A 23,943-nucleotide genomic window follows, 5' to 3' on the forward strand; every position below is an offset into this window, starting at 1 on the left:
CAATTTTTTTAGCTTCCTGGGCTGCTCTAGTTCTGTCGGCCATAGTGGCAGCAGAGGATGAACAGGCCAAGAACCTGGGTGCTCTGATACCAATGTAATAGCTAAGGAAGAAGAAACAGAGGCATAAGGAAGAAAGTGCAGAATCTGTGTATTATTTTCAGAATTTTACCTATCCCCCATATGGGAGTTCCTCAACTATTTATAACTACTTCTTCACCTCACACTTCTAACTGACTAACTAATTCACAACTGACTTCTCACACTTCTAACTGACTAACTAATTCACAACTGATTTCCTGTAACTGACTAACTAATCTCTTTCTGTAACTGACTAACTAATCTCTCAACCACTACCTAACTGACTTCCCTCAACTGACCCACAATTCAGAACCTTCTTGAAATAACACAACTTCAACTACAACATTCATGATGGTCAACTAAGCTAGCGCTAGAATCGCAAAGCCAAGTTCATCGCAATCTTGAGAGCTTGATTAGAGATTTCTTTAGAACAGTTGTGATCTCTGCATTTGGACTTGCAACTTGTATAACCCAGTTCTGGTTTTGATCAACTCTATTTCGACTCTCTGGTTCTAGTTATTTGTTTACTCAAACATCACGAACCAGTGTTATTAGAGGCGTGACCTTAGTTGCACGAAGCGGAAGCGGGAGCGGGAGCGGGGAAGCGTGGTCATGTAAAGAAGTCGTAATTTGGGAGCGCTTATATATTATTTTTATTGAAATATTTTTAATTTATCTATATAAACATTTAAATTTTTTTTTTTAATTAACATATATATGTTAGAAAATTTTTATTTTTATGTAATATTTAATTAATTAAATATAACATAAAAAATATTTTTAAAAATAAATAACAAATAAAAGTAGTGAAGTGATATTTTTTAGAACACTAGTCATTATCTTTGAATAAAATTTATTATATTTTATTTAATAAAACAACATTTATGTTTTATTTAAATATATTTTTTTATTTTTTATCTTATATATTATTTTTATTGATAATATTTTTAAATTATATATATATTTTCAAAAAATATATATAAATATATTGTGAGATATAATTTTTTTTTCTCCAATTAATATTTGAAATATATTATAACTATCATAACTTGTTATAAATTATATTTTATTTTGTGTTATTAGATTTTACTTAGAATTAAAATCTATTTATTTTGTGGATATAAAAATTAACATTAACTTAATATATATATAACCCATTACATTTATTTATATTTATAAAGGTAAAATAAATAAATAGAAAATATATGAGAATAATTATAAATACATTTAATATTTATATTATAATCAAGAAAGAGAGAAAAGAGACTCAGCCGAATCAAAAAAAAAAAAAAAAAAAAAAAAAAATTTAAAAAAAAAAACAAAAGAAAGAGAGAAGAGAGACTCAAACAGAGGCGAGGGAGGAGAGAGAGAGAAGAGGAGGAGGCGATCGAGAGAGAAGAAAAGTAGATCGAGAGACGAGACGAGATCGATCGACGGAGAGAGGAGACGAGATCGACCGATCTAGAGAAGACGAGTCATGAGATTGAGAGAAGAGGGACAAACAGATCGAGAGGAAGAGAAGAAGATAGATCCGCGACCAGATTCGCGTTTCTCTAGCATCAAACTCGCGATTCTTCTACGAATCTAAGTCAGAAGCGCAGAATCGCGCTTTTGAGGAAGAATCGTGAGCAAGTTGAACGATTCCTACTACTAAGGGCGTGACTAAGCGCTCGCCTAAGCGAGAAGCGAGGCGAGGCGAGGCGACCCTACAGCGCTTCATCTCCACTGAGGGAAGGCGAAATGGTGAAGCGAGGTCGAAGCGTATAAAGCGAGGCTTAGGCGTCGAAGCGAGAGGCGATTAGAAGCGTCGCTTCACCAGTTTTGGTTTGCTTTCGGTTCGAAAGATCTGGGCCCTTGATTTGAATGACTTTTGTGCTATTTGTGGACATGCGTTGCACTTTATAATAGCTTTCCGACATCGTTCCAGTCAAAGGTGAGTACTTGCTTCTTCTTCCTTTCTTCTCTTCTCTACCCCTGCTGCTTCTTCCTTTCGTCTTCCCTAGTTCCAGTCGAAAGAGAAAGACCTCACTGATTACTTGATTGCTTTATACTTTCTTCTTTTTCTTTTTTTTTTCTTTTCCCCCTCTTCTTCTTTTTCGTCTTCGTTGGTTCTTTCGTCTGCTCCTGAAACCCACCCACCTCCTTTTTTTTTTTTTTTTTCCTTTTCCCTCTTCGTCTTTTTCGGCAGACCCCCCCTCCCTTTTTTTTCTTGGTTCTTGTTTTGTTTCTCTTGTTATTAATTTTGCTGAAAAATTTTTCAATTAATTTTACTAAATTGATTTTACAATTGTTTAATTATTTTGCTGTGCCTGTGTTATTTTACAATTATTTTGCTATGTTAATTGTATAATTAATTTGCTGAAACACTATTTAAATCAGTTATTTTGCTGAAAAAATTTCAATTAATTTGCTGAAAAAATTGTTTAAATCAGTTAATTATTTTGAAAAAAAATCACTATTTAAATCAGTTAAGTATTTTGCTATTTAATTATTTTTCTTTGCATTTCAATTAATTTTACTATTTTTCCATTATTTTGCTGTGTTAACTGTTTAATTATTGTTTTGTTGGATATTTTCTTTTATTTATGGATATTTAGTATTTGGAATGATAACTGCATGATGGTTCTTGAAAATATTTATATTTTTGTCTATACCATTTATTTTAAAAAAATATCCTTTCTGGTCGCCTCAATTCGATGAAGCCCTCGCCTCGCCTCGCCTCATCGCCTCGCGTTTAGGCGTTAGGAGACCTTGTCGCCTCAGTTTGCTTTTCGCCTTAAAAAACACTGTCACGAACACTGAGTTTGAAGCCTAGACATGTTGATCTGCCTTTGGATTTAATTGCGACCTATGATCAAGTTATGCGATGAAATCAGATTCAATTCGATTCGAAGCCCTGGGTTGTCGATCAGATTCAAATTTTGTTCTGGATCTCACACCTAGTAAGGGTAATTCGATCAATCTCTCATTTCTTGGGTTGTTTTGGATTGTGGTCCTCTGTGTTCTTGAATTGTTGCATTGTTTTGGATTGTCTCATTATTGTTCTTGAACTGTTTTGGGCTGTCCCATTATTGTTCTTGAGTTGTTTGGTCAAATTGGGTTGTGTTATTGTGACTTTGCATATTTGGGGGTAACTTAATGGCTCAACGAGGTCGTGGTAGGACATATGTCCCAGATTTTGGTGATGATGCCAAAGATAATGGGGTTTCATATCAAAGAGATGAGATGGTTGAGATGAGACGGCAAATTGCCGCTTTAACTGAGACAGTGCAACGTCTCCTACCTCTTATTGAAGGTAGTAATGGTTCCAAGGATCGTCACTTTGATGATTCCTTCGATGCTCCGCATAGGCGTAGAGGACATTCATGTGTGTTTGATTTTAAATTGAATGACCCCATAATTGATTTAGAGTTTCCCGAATTCTGTGGAAGCTACAATCTGGATGTGTTCAAGGAATGGTTGAAGACAATTGAGAATCATTTGGAGTGTTATGATGTGTTGGAAGCAAGGAAAGTGAAATTGGTCTCTCAAAGCCTCAAAGATTGTGCCTCCGATTGGTGGTAACAATTACAAGTTGGTAGGCAAAGAAATGGCCAAGAAAAGGTTAGAGAGTGGAGAAAGATGAGAAAGAAGCTCAAGGAGCACTTCTTGCCTTCTAGTCACGTGGCACCTTTGTTGGTTGAGAAGCACCAAAAGAAGGGCATTTCAAATTTTGGACATCAATACCGAAGAGGCTTGGCAATTGGACACCCATCCTATGACTATGTCCAAGTTGGTTACTCAACTAGCGTGGGAATGAAAGAGACTTTCAATGAAAGACATCATCATAAGATGCTCTTTAGTGACGAGGTGATTCAACCAAGTTATGATGACGAAGATGTGGAAAAAAGTAGTGATCATGAGCAAGATTATGATCTGGATGTTCCTATCTTTGATGTTGGAGCTTCCATCTTTAGTGGAGAAGATTATGATCAAACACAAGGTTGTGATGAAGATGTTCCTATCTTTGATGCGGAACAAGGATATGATGAAAATGTTTCTATCTTTGATGAACCAATGAGTGGGGCGTTCGATTATGATGAAGTTAATGTTCATGAATATGAAAAGAAAGTTGATGTTTGTGCATATGGAGGAGTTCCAATCTTTGACCACTATGATGATGAGGATGACCTTGTAGAGAGCGAAGGTGTACTTGAAGATGAAGAAAGTTTTGTAGATGAAGCAAGTTTTGCTCTCACATTGCTTCCCATGAAGGAAGTGGTTGCAATTCATCTTATTCCTTTTCTAGGTTCCAAGAAAATTATGGCGGAGAGTTATGACATTGAAGTTTCATGGGTGTTGAATGATCTTTGCTTCCGAGAAATGCTTCTTATGCTATCTTCAAAGTCGTTTGTTTCACTTTGTGTTGATTTGCTGCCAGCCCGGCTTCGTGGAGGAAGGATGCGTTTATTTTGGGCCCATGCGAGAAGCGCTATTTTGATGACATCTTGCTTCCTAAACGGCATGCTACATGGGTGGTCTATTCACACCTCAACATGGCTTCGGTTGATGCCCATAAACGAGAACTCATTTTGATAGAAGGATATTTGCTAGGATGATCTTGAATAAGAACTTGCGACTACTTAGTCTTGTTCACCGTTGCATGTCCATCATTCTTCCATAAGTCATTGTTTTGAGTCATTTTGTTGATTTTGTTGTCTTGAGTCATTTTGTTGTAATCCCAACTTGAGGACAAGTTGTTTTCTTTAGAGGGGAAGTCTGATGTAGTTGGAACTAGTATGGTTGTTATGTTTAGCACCATAAGAGTTAGTTAGAGTTAGTTGGAGTTAGTTGGGTCTTTATCTTATAAATAAGTGGTTAGGCCCCTCTAGTATGGGAGTTCTATGATATTTTGATATTGAATTTTTTAGAGTTTGAGAGCTCTTGTACCCATTTTGGGATTTTCTCTATCTAATGAAATCTCTTTCTTGATTGGCTTCATCAGAATGCTAACCATCACTGGTACTATTGTCATTGTTCGTAATAATGAGGATCCAAATTAAAATTCTGTTTTCGCTCTATGTCCCTTGTCTGAACAATATACTTAACTTACGGGGCTTGAAAATTAAAATCCTCTTTTTGCTTTATTCGGAAATCTAGTTATACCTTTGATGGTATAACTAGATTAAAATTAAAATGCTGTTTTTGCTCTGTGTCCCTTGTCTGAACAATATACTTAACTTATGGGGCGTGAAAATTAAAATTCTCTTTTTGCTTTATTCAGAAAATCTAGTTATACCTTTAAGGGGCTTGAAAAAGTATGAGGCATTTCCCCCCCTTTTTTTTCCAATTGTATATGGGTTGTGCCTGCTCCGTATGTACTCCAATACAATTTTATTTTGTTGCTGATTAAAAAAACGAAAGTATGAGGTGTTATTAAATATATAAATATTTTACATAGATATTTGAAATTTGCACAAGCTGGTTTGTATTTATCTGCAGCGTGTAGCTTTACTTTTAAGCATTTTTAATTATTGTAGACTAATTGCCATTGAATTTATGTGAGTTAATTACAAAGATAGATGATATTATGTTTACATCAGGCAGATTGGAAGGCCTTGCGTGGTGCAATTGTTGGTTGTTTGGCACTATTGAAGAGGAAAAGTAATGTTGGCATGGTTACTGTTAATGAAGCAAGAGCAGTTGTCCAGTCCTATCTACAAAACTTACAGGTGCAATCCTTGGGACAGCATGATAGGAAGGTATAACTATCATCTTGCCGAGTGTTATACTGGCTTTTTTATTAACTTCATTGCTAACACCTACCAGAATGAGTCTGAATGTAACTATCTTGACATTCAGAACAAATAAAGGGGAGAGAGTGAGAGAGCTACTATGACTATGTCTTATGGACCTTTGCCATTCAACTTTATTATCTAAATGTTCTTGCAGATCTGCTTTGAACTTCTGGAGTGCATATTAGATTGCTACCCTGATGCAGTTGTGGCACTGGTATTGTTCTCAATCCTGTCTTGTCCCTGCGTTTTGGTTTTTGTAGTGAATGATCTTAGTTGTCTTTGTATAGCGTGGCTATAGGTTTGGTCTGTTGTCTTCTAATATTTTTCCTTAGTTAAAAGGTCAACACTGGGAAAATTATCAGTACTATCTGAATTTTGTGTAGTTTCTCCTGTATTGTGGTTTATTGCTACGGTGATCTTCTTTCCGTTTTCATGTTGTTGTGACTTTTTAACATGACTGCTTGACTTGGTCCCATCACTATGGTGTTTAGTAAGGGGGATTTGATACAAATCAGTGTGATATAGGACCAGAGGGTTAAGGACAACAAATATAAGTACTGAGGCTGGAGTTGATTTAAGAAGGATTGGGTTTACCAAAGTAGACTTCTGTATGGATGAAATAATGGTTATTTAAATTTTGGTTATCTTGAGTGCAAAAAGAAATAAAGAGAGAAGGAGAAGAGAATATTCTAGGAATCACTTGTACAATCTTGCAGGCTTCACAAATGGGGTTAGTGTTGCATCACTGTCCTACAGAGAGGCATCAAAATTTTAAAATTTTCTCTATTGATCTCTATTGAATTTGAAAGGTTATATTGATATACGTATAAGCTGCAAGAAATCTCTACTCCAAGTAGGACTTTGATTCTGTAATTAGAAATGTGTGACTCTTTACTTACAAAAAATATTTAAAGGAGCTATGAATGATGCGTAAATAGCCAATACTATAGCATGACTTGTGCTATGGTTCATGGATGACCAGCATCAAGCTTTTCTCAGCTGCCAAGCTAGACACCTCTATATAAATAATGAATATTGGCTTGTTTTGAAGCAGCAAATGAAGATATCTGTTGAAGCCTGTTACTGTTACTGTTGCTGTCAGTTTGAATGACTATGAACCCATATGTGATTGCCTTGGCTTTCCTCCCTCTTCTGTTCTTTTTCCTTTATGATGTGATTCTCTTAACTGATATATTTTATTAAGTTCTTAACCATCAAGTTTTGCCAAACCTATTTATTTAAGCCTTATCAAACTTTGAAAGAAGATGGGCCTCAAAATGAAAGACCCTATATTTCTCAAAGCCCTTTTCCAGCTCAACACGTGAGCTTTTGCCATGGTGCTAAAAGTGAACATTTGGTGCAGCAAAAACAAAACAAATAAGAAAAGGGTAAAGCTGTCATTTGAACTATTCTATCACTTAAATATATATGTATACATATAAATATTTTTTTTGAACCAAAAAAAAAATAAAAATAAAAAATAAAATTGAAGATGGTTTCAATTCTACAACCAGAATCCTGTAATTAATCATCTCTTTATATTGTTTGGAGACAGACTTCTGAGGATCAGAATCAGTTGTGTAATTAACCGATTGAAGTCAGCCTGTAGTCGTCTGAAATATGCATTTTAGTGCATGCACATTGTATATGCTGCCTGCTTGTTCATTACTAAAGTTCGATCACAAGCTACATCTTTATGCATGATAGCATCAATGCTATGGGTTTATTGTCTTTCTGAAGTTCCTTTTTCTTCCCCCTCCTATATTTTTGGTTATATGTCAGCATTCGGCCTTCTTCATATGCTAGTTCATTTAGAAAACTAATTGTCTGTAATTTGGAAACTTGTATACAGTGACTAATGTTGAGTGATGTTGATATTATACTATTATTATAATAATATGCCATGGTTTGGTCCTATTGTGTGGGTCTTCTTTCCTTGAAAAATGTTTAACAATACTTTATTTTCATTTGTTGCGACTTCCATAGTGGCTCCCCTCCCCTTCCCCCTCTGTGGTGCACTCACATAAGTCCCATCCCATAATTTTTTTGTATTATACTTTTTATTTTTTACATTAATAACTTTTATTTTTTGGGTACAGGGTGATAACCTTGTCTATGGAATCTGTGAAGCTATTGATGGAGAAAAAGATCCTGAATGCCTAATGATCACATTTCATATTGTGGAAGTTTTGGCACGATTATTTCCAGATCCACTTGGTCCACTAGCAAGTTTTGCTGCAGATCTTTTTGAAATTTTGGGCTGTTACTTCCCTATCCATTTTACACATGTAAGATAAATGAGTAGTTTTCTTTTATTATATTCATTTCTATTTGGTATTTTCTTGCTTCAACTTACCAGGTTTATGTAGGGTGACTTATTTTTTTTTGAATTTTTTCCCCCCACCATTAATGAAATATAAGAATAGATTTTGTGGTTGATGGGCAGGGCACCATAAAGAGGTGTATTTCCCAATCTCTCTCTCTCTCTCTATAGGGAAGAGTGTAAAATGCATGTATTTTGATTCATTTGCTACTTACACTATATTTTTCTTTTATTGCTAATTCATTTGACTTTATTTTTCAAACTAGCCAAAAGGTGAAGAAGTTGATGTGAAAAAGGATGAGCTGTCAAGAGCACTAATGGTATGTAATTCGCTCCTAGCACTACCAGCGAGATTTTTCTCTTTTTGTTAATGATATTTTCTACTTGCATAGGCTTGTGGTTTATTTTACCTATATTCCCACAATTTCTATGCACAAACGTATTAATGGAAATACTGTTGTTGCAAGAACTGTATGTTTGATTAGTTCCTGATTATATTTTCTTTTTTAGTTATATGTCAGGGCTTTCTTTGTACGTGCTTAGAAAGTGGTTGCCTACTAGTGTATAGATAAACAATAGATGCTGAACTATTATGTAGGAAAATGACTGGAAAAGTATAGTTTATGTAGCCATATTTAAGTAGCTTGAAGCTCTGCTAAGTTGTCTTGGTGTGTGAATTTGATTTTGTACATTATTCTCAGAAAATGATAATGTTGACCTTGCCTTGTTACTGTTTATTACTTTGTTGTTCAACTTGGATTGGAAGAGGTGTTGGATTAATAAAATAAAATAGATAATACACATTTTGAAAACTGAATGATCCGAACGACTTGTTTCAAAGTTTTATCTGTATTTGTTCATAAAATCAGATTTACGTGCTGCTTAAATGCTTTTGTAAACTGGGAGCAGCAAAGAAGTCTAATTATCTTGTCATCCAAATATATGGAAAGAAAAAGAAAACTTTCATTTGGTAATCATTTTGAAGCTAATAATTGCTGCTTTTCTAGATGGAGTTATTTTACACTTTGCTCGATAGTGTGGCTTTCAAAAGGGCTACAATTCTCTGCTTTTTATCATGCTTCTTTGGTGCACTAGAAAGTTATATTTCCTTAGTTTTTAACCAAAACCTATTTTTTCACCTACCAGCTGGCATTCGCTTCTACAGCTCTTTTTGAGCCATTTGCCATTCCATTGCTTCTGGAAAAACTTTCTTCTTCTCTACCGTCTGCAAAGGTTGGTAAAAACAAATTGCGTCTCTAGTTTTGTTCCTGTAAGTAGTATATTCCATCACGCTAAACTAAAACATTATCTATGTCTATTTCGTCAATGACTTTCTATGCCCACAGGTTGAGTCTTTGAGATATCTTAGCTATTGCAGCGTGATGTATGGAGCAGACAGAATGGCAAAACATGCTGAAACTCTTTGGTCTTCATTAAAAGATACAATATATAATTCATCACAACCTATTTCATCCTTGGAGACGGAACCACCGGATGGTATGGGTTTTCAGGAGAATCAAATTACAACAGAAGCTCTCCTACTTATGCAAAAGGTTATTCTGCAAAATGATGGCTTGTTCATAAGTTTGATTGTTGATGATGAAGAAATAAAGTCGACTATCAACTCCATCACTAGTTTTAAGAATTATGCTGATATTCCTACGCAAAACAAGAAGAAACTATATGCAGTTGGTCAAATCTTATCTGTTTCTGCCAAAGCTTCCATAGCTTCCTGCAATAGAGTGTTTGAAAGTTTCTTCCTCTGCTTAATGGATGCTTTGGGGCTTTCAGGTTCATCTGGGGATAGTCATCCAGAAGAAGATTATGAATTTTCTGGAAGACTTAAATATGGAGCCCTATATCTTTGCATTGAACTCCTTGCTGCATGCAGATATTTGGTTTTGGGCTGTGAAGAAAGTTCAGTTACTGTGTCTGCACATGAGAAATGGTGCTGCATGCTTCAGAGTTTTTGCTACTCATTAACTGAAACCTTATGTTGTACCCTAGTAACAAGTACAGACAAAGACATTCAGAATGCATATATTCACTCTGGAGGTATTTTGTGTAGGCACAACATATGGATGATTTTATATATGTGTTTAATTGATAACACCTTATTTTCCATCCCATAATCATTTTTTAATTTTTTTAAAAGTTTGTTTTGTCTTTTACTTTTTCCCAATGCATGTACTTTGTTTATTCCTTGAGAAGCTTGTGCAATAGGGATTCACAAAGATTAGGCTTACATGTCACATTAACTCAGGCAAGTGTGTGAACAGGGTTTAATGTTTAGGTGTCATGCATGTCTAATACATCAACTTTGAGGCATCGGGTCATGGCTGACTTTTTTAAGCACATAATTTCATTTTTCTATATCCAGAATGAATGAAGTGTCTCAGTAACATGGGATCTCCAACATGTGTAGTTGACTCATCTGATATATGCATTGATCTAGGAAGGTTCCTCCCTCTCTTTGTTGCATGCTTTCTAGGTTTGCTTACAAATAAAGTTTGCTTATTTATCAAAAGAAAAAAAAAAAAAAAAAAAAAGGCCTACCAAACAACTTCCACATGCCCATGCCTATGGCATGTTGTGTCCATTGTGATTGTTTATTTGACGTTCATGTTATTAGGGGTGTAACAACTATCTTAAAATGATTTTGTTGCCCTTTAGTGCTAGATCAGGAATATCACCAAAAGTAGCAATATACCCTCAACAATGATGGCTACACTACATGTGTTAAATATTGACCGAGAAATGCATTCCTTTTGAAGACATTCAGGCATCAACTGTTTTTTTTTTTTTGTTTTTCCAGATAATATATAAACCTGTCCGTGCCAAATTAACTCAATATCTACTTTTTTTATTGTGTAGGTATAATAGTTTGTAGTTTTTTTTTTCCTTCCCTTTTTTGATATGGGCTTTTTATGCAGCTTCAATGGAAGTGAAACTATTAATCTCTGTCCACACAGCAATTTTGTCTTCAGTAACTTGTTTTTGGAATATTATCTATTAGTCTCATGAGCTAACATTATTTAAATATGTTATTTCTCAAATGAGTGTACCCCTCTGATTTGCCACATGCTTATTTGTTATATTTGTGATTTTCAATTAATTTTAGATTTCCTCTCTCCTGTCTCCCTAAAGAAATAGAAAAATTGTCTTGTAATAATAAAATAAAAAATTTGTTTCAAGATGTTTTCTATGAATATTTATAAATTAAACTCAAATGAACTAAGTCTTGTCTGGATTTATTATATTTTCATGTTTGGATGCATAGTCTATTCTGAGTATGCTGATTCTCTTTCTCTCTCTCTCTCTCTCTCTCTCTCCCCCTTTCTGTCAAATTACAGTGAGGGGCTTGCAGATTTTGGCTACATTTCCTGGAAGCTTCTTACCTATATCAAAATCCATATTTGAAAATATTTTGATGAGGTTGATGTCAATCATCAGTTTGAATTTTGACAAGGCATTTTTGTGGAAGTTGTCATTGAAAGCGTTAGTGGAAATTGGCTCATTTGTTGATAATCGTCATGAAGCTGACAAGGCACCAATCTTTAAGGGTATTGTTGTAGAAAAGATTGTTTCGTTGATGTCTCCTGATGATTCTACCATGCCTTTATCACTCAAACTCGAAGCAATTTCTGAGATTGGCACAACTGGGCTGAATTTTATGCTGACAATTGTCCAAGGGTTGGAAAAGACTGTATTTGCCAAATTATCAGAGTCTTTTGTATGTCTGATTGTTAAATTCCTTTTCTGTTTGACTAAAATTATAGTTCTTCCATTGGGACATCATGTACTGTCCTCACCAAACGGAACAAAGCTATGACCTTTTTGTGTCGCTAAGTTGTTTGAAGTTGTGTCTATATTTTGGTATATACACTATAAAACTCAATGGACAACATTGGGACACTGTTAACATAAAAACACCTGACTCAAACAATGAGGATAGTGCATAGTTCCTGCTCTTTGTTGGTTTTTCATCAATAACTTTTTCTTTCCCCTCTCCAAGTTACTTTTGGAGCTGCTAATTCCTTCGTTTAAACTTATATTCTGCTTGTGTAGGTACATGGGAATGTCGAATCAGCTGAGTCCACTGTTCAGCTTTTGGAATGTTTCTCTAATAAGTTGCTTCCATGGTATGCAAACCTCATCTAAATATTTCTTTCACTTATTCTAGTTCATCATAGTCCCTAGTTGTTCACTTATTCTAGTTCATCATAGTCCCTAGTTGCTGAGGTTCTGCCATCCTTTTCAATGTTTTCTTTTTCGTACATGATTACTTAAGTAACATTTTGTTCTGAAGCTAGTGAGTTCTCAATTATTGTATACACATCCGTATTGTTGTTTTTACTCTTACCACTTTTGAGTTTTGCTGTTTGTGCAACACCTTTCCAAGGGATGTTTACACAAATTTGACCTGTTGTTTAGTGAGACTTTCTTCCTGAGTTACAAGCTCCTAAATAAACATCCCATCTTCTCTGGTAGAATGAATCATATTGTTCCAGCAATATTTGCACTGCCTTTTTTATGGTAGAATGTAAACTGTAAGATAATTAGCCTTTCTGGTGTGGAACGTAGAAGTGAAAACAGAGAGGAGAAAGACTCAAGAGGCCACAAGCTTAAACACTCGCAATATTATTAATTCAAATCTGAATGGTAAAATGCAAAACTTAATATTTATAGACCATTAACCCAAATTTTAAAGTCTGAAACTAAACCCTAATAGAAAAATAAAAAAAGAAATTAGAATCCGTAATAAATAGGAAATCAAATATTAATAAGACTCCCAATTAAACAATAATAAAAAAGAAAATCAATATAAACATTAAAGACATAAAATTGTAAAATTGTAGATAACTTCTCCTTGTGCATGCATGAATATTGACCCTATTTTCTGCATCACTTTCCCTCTATAATACAGTCCACACATTGTTGTACCGTTGGTACATCTCCATTAGAGCTTGCTCTGCCTCTGACTTTCTCCGGAGGCTTCGCACTCGGTCACCCTTCCTCTCTCCGCTGAAGGCTGTATCAGCTCTCTCCCTCTCCACCCTTGGTGGGTCTGCGCCATCTCAATTCCTAGGGGGGCCCATAGTCTTTCCACGCTGGCAACAACCACCCACACCCGTCATATTTTAGCAAATGCCAAACAATACCTGAATATCCTGAATATTTCCAAATCTCATTTAGAAAAAAAGAAAAGAAAAAAAGAAGCTGGAATTAATCTGGATTACTATAGTATTGGAACCTATATGTTATTTTTTTCAATAAATAAAATATTTCTTGTTTAAAATTCTTAGCGTGCATGCTCTCCTGATGATACTCAGTATGTATATATATTTAAGTAGGTCTCAAATTGTGAATTACATAGATGCCAGATAATGAATCCCAAATTTTGGTACTAATGCTTGTAAATGTACAGAGAGTGGATGGGAGAGTATTTTTCATCCCTTCATATTGTTTTTCTCTTCCTAAATTTCTAACGATGCTACTCTTTGTAGAAAGTTAGTAGACTATTGTTTGCCATTTTACCTTATTACCTGCTGATGATTTAGAAAAACCTTGTGAGCTCAGGTTTGATAAAATTGGAGGTTTTGAGGAAGTCCCATTCCACTTTGCCATTAATATTTGGGACCAAATTGAAAAAAGCACTGATTTCAGCATTGGGCTCCAGGAAAAAGTAAGTATACCTGCCATATCATTTATTGAATATTTTTACTGATAAATTAGCTGTTTAGTTGATCTTTTTTAACATCTTTAAGTTCATTTTTGCATCATTGCACTGGCTTCAACAGTTTTGCAACTTTATGGAGAATGTACTCTCAGTAGTACTGATTGTAGAATTACCTGCATTTAGGAACTTGTTGGTGCAACAATGAAAGCAGTAAAGCTAGCTGTTGCGAATTGTTCAGAGGAAAGTCAAAGCATCATCGTCCAAAAAGCCTTCAATGTACTTTTATCAAGTACTTTCTCATCGAAGGAGATCATATCTGGTACCACTTCAACCAAACTTGAAGCTTCACAGCTTAATCATGGTTTGAACAGTTTTCCATGTAGAGACCAGTGGAGAGTTTCATTGTTTGCTTCAGTCATCATAGCTCTTCGTCCTCAAACACACATCCCAAATGTAAAAGCTATAGTGCATATATTTTTGACAACCCTCCTCAGTGGTCATGTTCCCGCAGCTCAGGCTTTGGGTTCCATTGTTAACAAACTACCTCTAAAAATCAACACAATGGAGACCTCAGATGGCTGTAGTTTAGAAGAAGTATTGGATATAATCTTTAGCACTAGTGTGTGGACTTCTGACGGTAATGGTCTTTTAAGGAGGGTCTGTGGAACAGGTGATGGCAGTGATATTAGTCTTAGTGGTTTAAGACTAAGTAATGTAAACAATAGCTTGCTTCACATCCATGCCATTGTTGGACTAGCATGGATGGGAAAAGGTTTGCTTATGCGGGGTCATGAAAAAGTGAGAGACATAACAATGACTATTTTGAGTTGTTTACTGTCGGACAGCGATGTTGGGGCCTTGTCATTGAAGCAGGGTCCATCAAAAGATGGTACTGAGCAGGATGTACTTGCTGTGATGAAATCTGCAGCAGATGCATTTCATATTCTCATGAGTGATTCTGAGGCTTGTTTGAACCGAAGATTTCACACAATTATTCGACCACTCTATAAGCAACGCTATTTCTCAACCATGATGCCCATTGTGCTATCTTCAGTGGCGAAATCTGATTCTCCAATCACAAGGTACATGCAGGCATAGCTTAAGAAATTTCCTATGTTTTGTAGGTTGATAATCTTCAACCTGTTGTTAACATGTTATGCTATTGTACAATATCTGTGGCTCACATTTATTTTATGCAATCTCTTAAGTTCACTGAATGTTTCCTACCTAGCCTTGAAATCCTAACCCAGATTTTTGAGTGTTGATGTTCTTAAAGAATTGCTTACAGTTTTAGCTTCATCTGGCTTTGTACTGTTGTCTTCTTCTTGTTTATTCACTTAGCAGTACCACAGCTGTAAAGTATATCATTGATTGACTACACTGATGCTTCATCTATTTTATGTCACATTACACCTGGCCATTTTCTTAATGGATATGAGAAGAGGACTTTTTTGCATGCACTACTGCTTGGCATTTCATACTCAGCAGGTTAAAGGGGTTTTTTTTTTTTTTTTTTTTTTTTTTTCTCCTTCCCCTTTCCAGTTTTTACATATCTATAGTTAATCCCTTATATTTATTTATGACACTTTATTGTTGGAAATTATTGCTAATTGATTTAATGCTATTTCCAACACCCAAACAGTGTGGGTGTTTGGGAAGTGGGTTTTTTTGTAGGTTTTTTTAGTTGTAGGATATTATTGGAGAAATTTTTTTTTATATTTGGGAAGATAGTTGGGTTTTTTTGTGGTTGGATGTGATGTTTGTGAGAGAAAAAATGAAATGATTATGGGGTTTGATGTGATATTTTGTTTAGATTTGTTTTTTTTGGTTTTGTAACTAATTTGTCTTTTAGTGAAAAAAAAAAAAAAAAAACCTAAAACTAACTTCCCAAACAACCCCTGTATCATCACTGCTCTCCATATAATTTCTTTGGTAATTTCGCAAATATTTTACTAGTTCTATTGGTATGTGTTTATATGTGCTAAGCAGGATGCTAATATACTACTGCCTGCAATATTAGGCCAACAAAAGATAAATGTTGATTACCATTTCTGAACCTTTTGTATTTGATTGTTGTGCTTTCAATTTGCTCTTGTTTGTTGTTGTTGCATTAGAAGATAGGTAAATCCTTTTTTATGATGAACATTTGTTAATTATGGATCTAGTTGGATGTTGATCAACCAGATCCAACCTCAGCATTGTTAGTTAAAATTTATGTCCTGTAATTATGATGAATTTAATAATCACTAATCTTGTAGACTTTGTGAATTTGGCTTTTCGAAAGCCCTAGTTCTTGATTTGATAAATTGTTTATTAATATTGATTTTCTGTCAAATTGCTATATGATCTCAGATCCATGCTGTATCGAGCCTTTGCACACATTATATCTGACGCTCCACTCAGCGCTATGTTGAGCGAAGCTAAGAAGGTTGGTGTTGGATAAGCTCAAAACTTCTACTCAAAGTGTTGTTTTGTTGATTCAGATTTGGCAATTAGCACCCTTCTGTTTTGCAGCTCCTTCCCATATTACTGGATTGCTTATCCATGTTGAGTGAGGAGATTTCGGACAGAGACATAATCTACAGTATCCTGCTAGTCTTGTCTGGAATATTGACAGACAAAAATGGTAAGATCATTGCTGTATTACAAGACCGTGTCTTCTTAGTTTTTCATTTATACGTGCATCTGCTCTTGTTCTAGGATTCAAAAACTTGTGTAAAATAAATAAATAAAAAATAATATATACTACCTTCACTGCTATTACATCTGCCAACTGTACATGGACTGTCTCCACCTGCTTTCTTCTGCTACTGGTGAGAGGCAGAAATCTAGAGGAATGGTTGGGCCAACCAAGTGCTCGAGTTGTGAAAGAGGGAGGGAAGGGGACACACTAAGATAATGCTTGCTAAAAGGAAGATTCAAATGAGTAAAAAGGAAAAGATATATTATCCCACAGAATCAATCGCACATAGGAAAAGACATATTTACACAATTATATAAGGGTAAACATAATTACACAAATTTTGAAAATTACACAACTACCAAAGTGTACTCCATGTCAAATTTTGATATTGTTGCTTTTTCAGTGGTACACTCCGCCTCAGCCATCATATGAAAACATGTTTGTGGAAGTTAAAATTGAAAACAATTTCCATGCATTCACGAGATTATTACTTTTAGACGACCATTCTAACATTGAATGTCCAACCACTTATTGTGACAATTCTCTCTTTTGACTCATGTATGCAGGTCAAGAAGCTGTTGTAGAGAATGCACACATCATTATTAGTCGTCTTCTTGGGCTTATCTCCTACCCCCATATGATGGTATAAGACTTTTCCACAGGAACTCCACTAGTCTTTTAGCGGGGACTTTCCTTTAGCGTGGTGTTACAATATGATTTGATTTATGAAGGAAAAATTCAAAATCTATGTTATGAATTCATCATCCTTATTTTTCTAATTCAACTATTTTTATCATGATTTTCATTTTCCACTGTTCATTACTGACCTTCAGGCTATGAATTCATTGCCACTTTAGACTCGGGTCAAAAAGGGCATTGTAAACCTAGGTGTTTCTCTTGTAGATTTGTTCTTGTGGATAAATGTTCCTGGTAATATTGTGTTATAATTGTGATTTTGGCATGGTTATTCATTATTCCTTGGAAAATGTGGAGCACAAGCATATGAATGCACTATTACCATTGTACTAGAAAATTAAACATGCATTATAGCACACTCAGTCAATTTTAGTATTAAGTACAATGGGGCTAACTGCTGAATAATGGTAACATGGTAGCCATATTTATAGAAATACGTCTCTAATTTAGTCATAAAAATATTCTACTGTATAAAAGCTTTACTGTTTTATAGATTGTTGTTTTTTAAACTATAATTGATTGTAATCTGCTATATGGGTGATAATTAAGACCTACTAGAAGAATCATGCTGATCTTTGTGATTGCAGATCATCTTAACTTCTTCTGTTGCATCTTTGAATTATTTCCAAATTTATCAAAATATTTGAACATTATGGAAAATAAGTCAGTTTTTATAATTTTACAAATGCCCTCTATATCATGTAGCCTAATGACTCGATTTTAAGTATATGAAGGGAATTCTAATATTCTTGGAAATTTTGATTTTTTGGTCTATCAGCAAAATTCTAAAAACCAAAGCATTATCACCTATAAATGTAACATCGATTGCCATATATAGTTAATTCTATAATCTAACTCATATATTGCTCATTCTGAATTTTCAAGTTTGTATAATTAAAAAATAACCTAAGTTCATTTTCATTTTGTTGAATCAAAAGCACCCAAATATATTTTCTCTTAATTCTTGTTTTTTAAGATTCTGTTTATCATCCCGAGCTTTCTTTTCTTGTTCACTTTTTGTGGAAATAAATTTCTTAAATTTATTGCACAGCTCCTGTTGAAATTATGCAAAAATTGTCCTTTTGTGTTCAGCTTGTTCGAGAGACAGCAATTCAGTGTCTTGTTGCCATGTCTGCGCTACCCCATGCAAGGATATATCCCATGAGAACACAGGTTCGCTCTTATCATGCAAATGTCGAAAATGAAAATGAAACACATTACAAGTTTAAATAATTGTTCTTGAATAGTACCCGCTCCAATTGAAAGACTTACGTTTTTTTCACCTTTGTTGTTTCATTAATCTTATGGTAAATAATGGAATTGAAAAAGAAAAAAAAAATCTACTGCCTTATTAATTAAGGCATTGTGTCTGACATCTGTGTGTATTTACATTTTCAGGTACTACGAACTATATCAAATGCTCTTGGTGATCCAAAAAGGGCTGTACGGCAAGAAGCTGTCAGATGTCGGCAAGCATGGTTAGAGCTTCTAGATCTGTATTGGTGGTGTTTTCAATTAGTTTGATCTCCTTTTGAAGGTAAGTTTGACATTTGTTTTCCATTGTTTTCTGTTCTCAATAAAACAGGGCTTCAATTGCATCTAGAAGTCTTCATTTTTGAGGAGGCATAGAAGAATTCATCTAGGGCTGGCTAGGTAAGATGTAAAGAGTCTTCCTGAATATTTTGTGGTTATTTATTGGACTGCAATGATTTTATTATATTTGAATGTGAATAGAGTGAAAAGGAATGTAAGGTAGATGCTGACATGTACTGCATTAATAAATTGACGTCTTCAATTGAAAATCTTCTTCACAACGATATTTTATCTAAGCATTCTGCATCAATATCATGATTTTCTTTGCCTCTATAATTATATTTATTAGACATGAAGGTCTTGCATTGTGAAGAATTGTTTTATTTGACACATGATATTTTGAAGCTAAGTAGTACCGTGGACACTTCTAAGAAGGTAATGTATAGTGTCAAACACTGACACAACATGAAACTTCCTAACACTTAGATACATATGAAACACATTACAAGTTTAAATAAAATAACTTGAATCCAATGATAATAAAAATGATTTGTAAATGCTTCTTAGATCTGAAGTAAAGGGGACACCGAAGGAAGGAAATTGTGAAATAGAAGGTGGAGTCCTGTTACAGTGCTACCTAAAAATTCAAGAGAATGAAGGGTAGAATATATAAGTGTGGCCGTGGAAAAGTAAATACGAAAAAAAGTAAATCATTTGGAAAATCATGAAAGATTATGATTCTTCTACGTACACCTCTCCCACAACTTCTTGATGCATATTTTATTCAATTCAAAAGCACATGCATGTGCTGAACGCAACGATCTAAGAAGTACGGATACGAACATCTGGCACAACACATGAAGGATACGCATAAAATATATAATTTTATATATTTATTATAGATATATATGGATAAATAATTATTATATGTCTTATATATTAATGTTTAATTCAAAGATAGTACTTTTGTAATTTTTAAAGTCTAAAAACGTTGGTTTTCTTCTATCATTGGCTTGCAAATTATTTTATTCCAACTTGTAATGTGTTTTAAGCAATACACGCATTTCTCAAGTGTTTGAACCGCGTCTGAGTCTATTTTATTTTATTTTTTTTAAATTAGCAAACATGTTTGGACGTGTGTTCGATTGGTGTTGGGAGGTGTTCGACAAGTGTTGTGTCATGTTGGCAACATGTTGTTGTCCTAGAAGTGGCTGTGTTTGTTAGTGTAACATGTATAGTTGTCTTCCTTCAAACATACTTTTCTTTTTTCCATAGGGAATATCCAAACAAAACCAAACAAAACCAAGCCTTAAGTCCCATCAAATGGGGTCAGCTACATGAATCTTTCTTCTCCACGTGGCTCTATTAAAGGCCATTTCGTTAGTCAAATTAAGTAGATCCATATCTCTATTTACAACGTTAGCCAACGTTAATCTAGACTTACCTGGTCTCCTAACACTTCCATTTACTGTCACTGCATTGCATCTTTTTACTACTGCCCCTGTTGGTCTCTGTTGAATATGATCAAACCATCTCAATCGTTTCTTTCTCAATTTATCTTCTACTCCTACACATTTCCAAACACACTCATTCCTAATTCTGTCTTGTCTAGTCTTGTCACACATTCACCTTAGCATCCTCATCTCAGCAACACTCATCTTATCTACATGTTGTTTCTTGGTTGCCCAACACTCCGTCCCATACAGCATCGCCGGTCTAATAGTCATTCTATAGAACTTACCTTTTAGTCTAGTGGGTATTCGTTTATCGCACAGTACCCCAGATGCACTTCTCCACTTAAGCCATCCTGCCTTAATCCTATGGGCCATATCCACATCAATCTCCTCCGTCGTTGTGATAATTGACCCTAAATAACGAAAATGTTCACTTTTAGGCAATTTTTGGTTCTCAATCTTCATTTCTCCTCTACTTTCATTGTTACTATTACTAAATTTACATTCCATGTACTCTGTCTTAGTTCTGCTTTTCCGAAATCCTTTAGATTCAAGTGCGTTTTTTCAAATCTCCAACTTTGTGTTAACTTCTTCTCTAGTCTCATCCACTAACACAATATCATATGCAAAAAGTATACACCATGGCACGTCATCTTGAATATTTATCGTCAACTCATTCATAACTAAAGCAAAAAGATAAGGACTTAGGGTAGATCTTTGGTGTAACCTTACTGTGATAGGAAATTCATTTCTCTCTCCAGTAGGCGATCTAATAGTGGTCACCGTCTTTTCATACATGTCCCGAATCACATCAATGTAATCTTTTGTCACTCATTTCTTTTCTAACACCCACCATATTATATCCCGAGGCACTCTATTATATGCTTTCTCAAGGTCGATAAATACCATATGAATGTCTCTTTTCTTTTCTCTATACTTTTTTATTACTTTCCTCAAAAGATAGATTGCTTCCATTGTTGACCTGCTAGGCATAAACCCAAATTGATTCTCTGACACCTCTGTTATATCTCGCAATCGGCGTTCCATCACCCTCTCTCACACTTTCATTATATGACACATTAGCTTGATTCCTCTATAATTGTTGCAATTATGGACATCTCCTTTATTCTTATAGATTGGCACTAAAATACTCTTTTTTTACTCATTTGGCATGTTCCTAGTCAACAAAATTTTGCTAAACAACTTAGTCAACCAAGCAACCTTTTTTTACCCAAACACTTCCAAGCTTCAATAGGGATATCATCGGGTCCTAAAGCATTATTTGATTTCATTTTCTTAAGTGCAATCTCCACTTCAAATTCGTAATCTTGCGATAGAACTTATAGTTTTGGTTTATTGTATTACTGGTTATTTCTTCCTCTATTGACGTACTTTCATGTTCCTCATTTAATAGTTTCTCAAATAGTTCTTCCATCTCTCCTTGATCTCTTCATCCTTCATCAATACCTTAGAATCCTCACTCTTGATGCACTTAACTTGATTAAAATCTCTTGTTTTCCTTTCCTGTATCTTAGCAAGTTTGTATACCCTCTTTTCTCCCTCCTTACTATCTAGTCTAGTGTATAGGTCATCATAAACTTTTAACTTAGTCTCTCTCACTACTTTTTGACCTCTTTATTAGCTAATTTATAGCTCTTAAGGTTTTCCTTAATTCTATTCTTCGGCCACTTTTTAAAGCACTCTTTTTTTGCCTTAACTACCGCTTGAACCTCTTCCCTCCACCACCAAGTTTCCCTGGAGCTGGGTCCCATTCCTTTTGACTCTCCAAGCACTTCTCTTAAGATTCTCCTCATACAATTGGCCATCGCATAGTGTTAGCATCATCTTCCAAGTCCAAGTACCTTCCTTATTCATTCCATTCTTAAATATTTCTAACTTATCCCCTTTTAGGTCCCACCATCTCGTCCTACGATGCTCACCATCCTTCCTAGCTTGGTATTGCCCTTTAAAACATAAATCTGGTACCAAAATCCTATGTTGAGAGGCCAGGCTCTCTCTAAGAATCGCCTTACAATCACTGCATTTTAGGTGGTTCACTTTTCTCACTAAAAAATAATCTATTTGGCTCTTAACTGACCCACTCTTAAAGGTTATCAAATGCTCCTCCCTCTTCTTATACATAGTATTGGCCACCACCAAGTCAGAAGCCAACGCAAAATCTAAAATACTCTCTCCAGCCTCAGTTTTATCACAAAAACTGTATCCACCATGCATCCTTTCATAACCTAGTTTATCTATGCCTACATGGCCATTGAAATATCCACCTATAATTAGGTATTCTCCTACGGGTATCTCCTGTTAGATCTCATCCATTCGCTCTAAAAAATCCATCTTAGTCTGACCATCTAATCCTACTTGAGGAACGTATGCACTAATAACGTTCACTATATTCCATCCAATAACTAATTTAATTAACATAATCCTATCCCCTTTTCTAATGACCGCCACTACATTTTCCACAAGACTCTTGGCAACTATGATTCCTACTTCATTCTTGCACCTATCCTTACCACTACAATGCAGTTTAAAACCGGTATCCTCAATTTCCCTAACTTTCTCACTAATCCACTTAGTTTCTTGTACGCGTACTCTTCTCCTAATCATAACATCTATCAATTCTATCGTCTTACTAGTTAAAGTTCTTATATTCCGAGTGGCTATCTTAAACCTATAGTCTTGGACTAACTTCTTTACCTGTGCTCATTCAGAAAAATGCGGGAACCTTTGCCCATTTTTCACCGCACCCAAGTGTCGATGCTGCGCCCCTTGCACACTTTTCGAAACACCCGGAAGCAGGTACAACGCGTCACTTGAGGGGAATGACTTAGCATTTAATCAATTCAAAGTAGGATTCATTATCATAAGGGATCCGAGCGACTTTTTACGTGTTGGTTGTCGGTTACCTAATACACAACCCTCCTTTTTTACTCGGACTTGGGATCGGCGGAGTTGTTAACAACCCCGACGGAGTTCCAGAGGGAATATCGAAGAATTTAATTCATAAGACGATGAAACGGGCATATAAGTTGTCTCATATTTGTTTATTTTGATGTTAGGGCACATGTACAGAGGAATATCAGTGCACATGCCTGCAACCGACTTGTTTGGATGTTTTTTGGCGACATTTGGCTGTGGACCTTGTGGTGAAACATCGAAGCATCCCCTTAGCATGAGACTGACAAATAGAGTTGTCATGCTATCAAGCTTACCATATGTACTGCATATGTATATATGCAAAATGTTGAGAAATTTCTAGGTTGTTCTGCCTATGACAGATTATTATCTTTAAATCAGTTTTTCTTGTATTCTTTTGTGTATTTAATTTGTTCCGTTCAGTTTTCCCCAGGAAGCAAAAGTTTGGTCCTTGTTTCATTTATCAGGTGCAATTGTATATTCAGAATTGTTGTGAGAAACAACTTTATCATGGTGATGAAATATGTTTTTGCTTTTTGTGGGCGTGCATGGTTGCTTCATTATGAAAGGTCTAAAGTAGGATATTCGGTGTGTATGTTTTGGTGAAAAATATTTGTTTGGTTTTGAAACTAACGTGCTAGTGGTTGTTTAGTGGTAGGGATGGTGGTGTTAATGTTAGTGTGGGGGGGATTGATTAAAACTTTAATTCCGAAAACACATTTTACTTTTTAAAAGTGAAAAATAATGTTCGTCTTAATAAACTTCTTTTTTTCTTTTGATCGTGA

The 23,943-nt window shown here is 35.1% G+C and overlaps 1 protein-coding gene across 5 annotated transcripts in view; it reads left to right on the forward strand.

Moving 5' to 3' along the window:
* MET18 (ARM repeat superfamily protein) overlaps positions 1–23,695 on the forward strand; it is a 32,417-nt gene extending 8,722 nt beyond the window's left edge. The window contains exons 5-22 of one of the 5 annotated variants that reach the window (XR_003647167.2): positions 5,661–5,819; positions 6,010–6,069; positions 7,955–8,143; positions 8,445–8,498; positions 9,325–9,411; positions 9,525–10,233; positions 11,532–11,911; positions 12,247–12,320; positions 13,759–13,864; positions 14,042–14,940; positions 16,211–16,286; positions 16,373–16,484; positions 17,108–17,184; positions 18,330–18,410; positions 18,636–18,715; positions 18,823–18,890; positions 22,954–23,041; positions 23,302–23,695. Coding sequence is in view for 4 of the 5 variants with exons in the window: in XM_028259760.2 (XP_028115561.2) it covers positions 5,661–5,819; positions 6,010–6,069; positions 7,955–8,143; positions 8,445–8,498; positions 9,325–9,411; positions 9,525–10,233; positions 11,532–11,911; positions 12,247–12,320; positions 13,759–13,864; positions 14,042–14,940; positions 16,211–16,286; positions 16,373–16,484; positions 17,108–17,184; positions 18,330–18,410; positions 18,636–18,761 (3,189 nt within the window). In the remaining variant the exon portion in view is untranslated. Of the gene's footprint in view, positions 1–5,660; positions 5,820–6,009; positions 6,070–7,954; positions 8,144–8,444; positions 8,499–9,324; positions 9,412–9,524; positions 10,234–11,531; positions 11,912–12,246; positions 12,321–13,758; positions 13,865–14,041; positions 14,941–16,210; positions 16,287–16,372; positions 16,485–17,107; positions 17,185–18,329; positions 18,411–18,635; positions 18,775–18,822; positions 18,891–22,953; positions 23,042–23,301 lie in introns of all 5 variants that reach the window. The other 4 variants (XM_028259761.2, XM_082909383.1, XM_028259760.2 and 1 more) reach the window with 4 other exon arrangements.
* Positions 23,696–23,943: the final 248 nt, after the last annotated feature.

Source organism: Camellia sinensis, chromosome 15 (assembly GCF_055761805.1).
Source record: "Camellia sinensis isolate YWXY chromosome 15, ASM5576180v1, whole genome shotgun sequence".
Classification (NCBI taxonomy): Eukaryota; Viridiplantae; Streptophyta; class Magnoliopsida; order Ericales; family Theaceae; genus Camellia; species Camellia sinensis.